At 38.4% G+C, this 1,735-nt stretch overlaps 1 protein-coding gene across 1 annotated transcript; it reads left to right on the top strand.

Moving 5' to 3' along the window:
* The first annotated feature begins 507 nt into the window (after positions 1 to 507).
* LOC140888942 (uncharacterized) lies at positions 508 to 1,344 on the top strand. Its single transcript, XM_073296637.1, has one exon. It carries the CDS (start codon positions 508 to 510, stop codon positions 1,342 to 1,344), a length of 837 nt encoding a protein of 278 aa, XP_073152738.1.
* Positions 1,345 to 1,735: the final 391 nt, after the last annotated feature.

Raw genomic sequence — 1,735 nt, 5'->3', positions numbered from 1 at the left:
TAATGGTGACTGGATTTTATTGGCCAAGTCGCTTTTGTTTCAAGCCATCCAAATCTATTCGAGTGACTTCTAATTTATCATTCTTCAAAATTAAAAATTAAATAACAGAACTTATACTCGCATGACTTAGATTTTGTTTCATCGATTCGTTCATATATTTTTTTAATTTTTTTATTAAACACAAACTACTTGGATTATTGATCAAAATCGAGTCGCACCCGAATTATTTAAAATACCACTTCCCAATATTTCATGCATATTGTAGAAGATTTGTTAAAGATTGAGAGAAGACCGATTATAGAAATATAATTTGTATATATAAATAGATGTGTCATAGTTAGGAAAAATATATTTTCTGTTTTTATCTTTGTTAATATCTCCTATATATACTTGTAATCATCATGAAGAATAATAGTATGTATTCTGATTATCAAAAACTTAAGGCTCTTTAATAATTTACATGGTATCAGAGCCATATCTTCCGCACTACACCCTTGCACGAAAGCAATGACGTCTCAACCTCCTCAATCAATTATCATTCAACAAGACAATGCTGCCTTCCCAACCAGTGTTACTTTGGATGAATCGAATTACTCGTTGTGGTCGCAGCTTATGGACATGCGAATTGGAGCTCGAAACAAAGGAGGATATCTTACCGGAACTGAAAAGAAACCAGCTGCAGATGATCCCAAGCACTCGACCTGGATCACCAAAAATCAGAAAGTGAAAAGTTGGCTCATTGATTCCATGAGTCCTTCCCTGATGCAACGATTTATTCGCCTTCCAACAGCCAAAAAAGTCTGGGAAGCCGTATCAAAAACGTTCTATGACGGATCAGATGAGACTCGATTGTTTGAATTGAATCAAAAATCTTTTTCTATCCGGCAAGATGGTAGACCTCTGTCCACTTATTTCTCTGAACTAATGTCCATCTTTCAAGAAATTGATCACAGGTCTAACTCTCAAGAAAACACGGTCAATGGAGTAGTAGAATTACACTCTGCCATGGCCAGACTCAGAGTTCATATTTTCCTGAGTGGACTGGATCCAGAGTTCGATCAAGTTCGTGGGGAAATTTTGCGCAAAGATCCGAAACTTGACTTGGAAAGCACCTATGCTTATGTCAGGCGTGAATTTCAACCGAGACAAACCATGGGAGCATCGTATCCAGTGCCGGAACATACAACATTAGCAATACAACCAGCACGTCAATACAACCATGGGTCCACAAAAAATCGACGAATTCCACAAATAGAAAAATTAACTACCTATACTTGTGATCATTGTGGGGAAGGAGGACACTCAAAACAACGCTGCTATGAACTTATTGGATATCCGGACTAGTGGGATTTCTCAAAGAATCCACGGAAAAAGGCTACTGGCAAGGCGATGGCTACGGTGGTAGATGAATCTGGTGGAGTTGTAGATCCAAATCCTATTCCCTCTGCTCATGTCGCACACACAGGTGGTATTGGTAAGGGACATGCTTTCTCAACCAATTCTAGGATAAATGCTTGGATAATTGACACAGGTGAATCTGACCACATGATTTGTGATTCTGAATAATTACATTCGTTAAATTTATCTTCCCAGACCATTGTATCCATGGCTAATGGAAGTGAATGCTCGGTCGTTGGTGAAGGTTCTATCGCCTTGTCTGACACTCTCAAACTCAATTATGTTCTAGTTGTTCCCTCCCTTGAATGCAATATCCTCTCCGTTAGCCAAATCACTT

The sequence above is a fragment of the Henckelia pumila genome, chromosome 3 (genome assembly GCF_033568475.1).
Source record: "Henckelia pumila isolate YLH828 chromosome 3, ASM3356847v2, whole genome shotgun sequence".
Classification (NCBI taxonomy): domain Eukaryota; kingdom Viridiplantae; phylum Streptophyta; class Magnoliopsida; order Lamiales; family Gesneriaceae; genus Henckelia; species Henckelia pumila.
This window is presented reverse-complemented; position numbering and strand designations above follow the sequence as displayed.

Excerpts from the sequence above, each read along its gene's own strand:
- LOC140888942 (XM_073296637.1), top strand. The coding sequence starts at position 508 with ATGACGTCTCAACCTCCTCAATCAATTATCATTCAACAAGACAATGCT.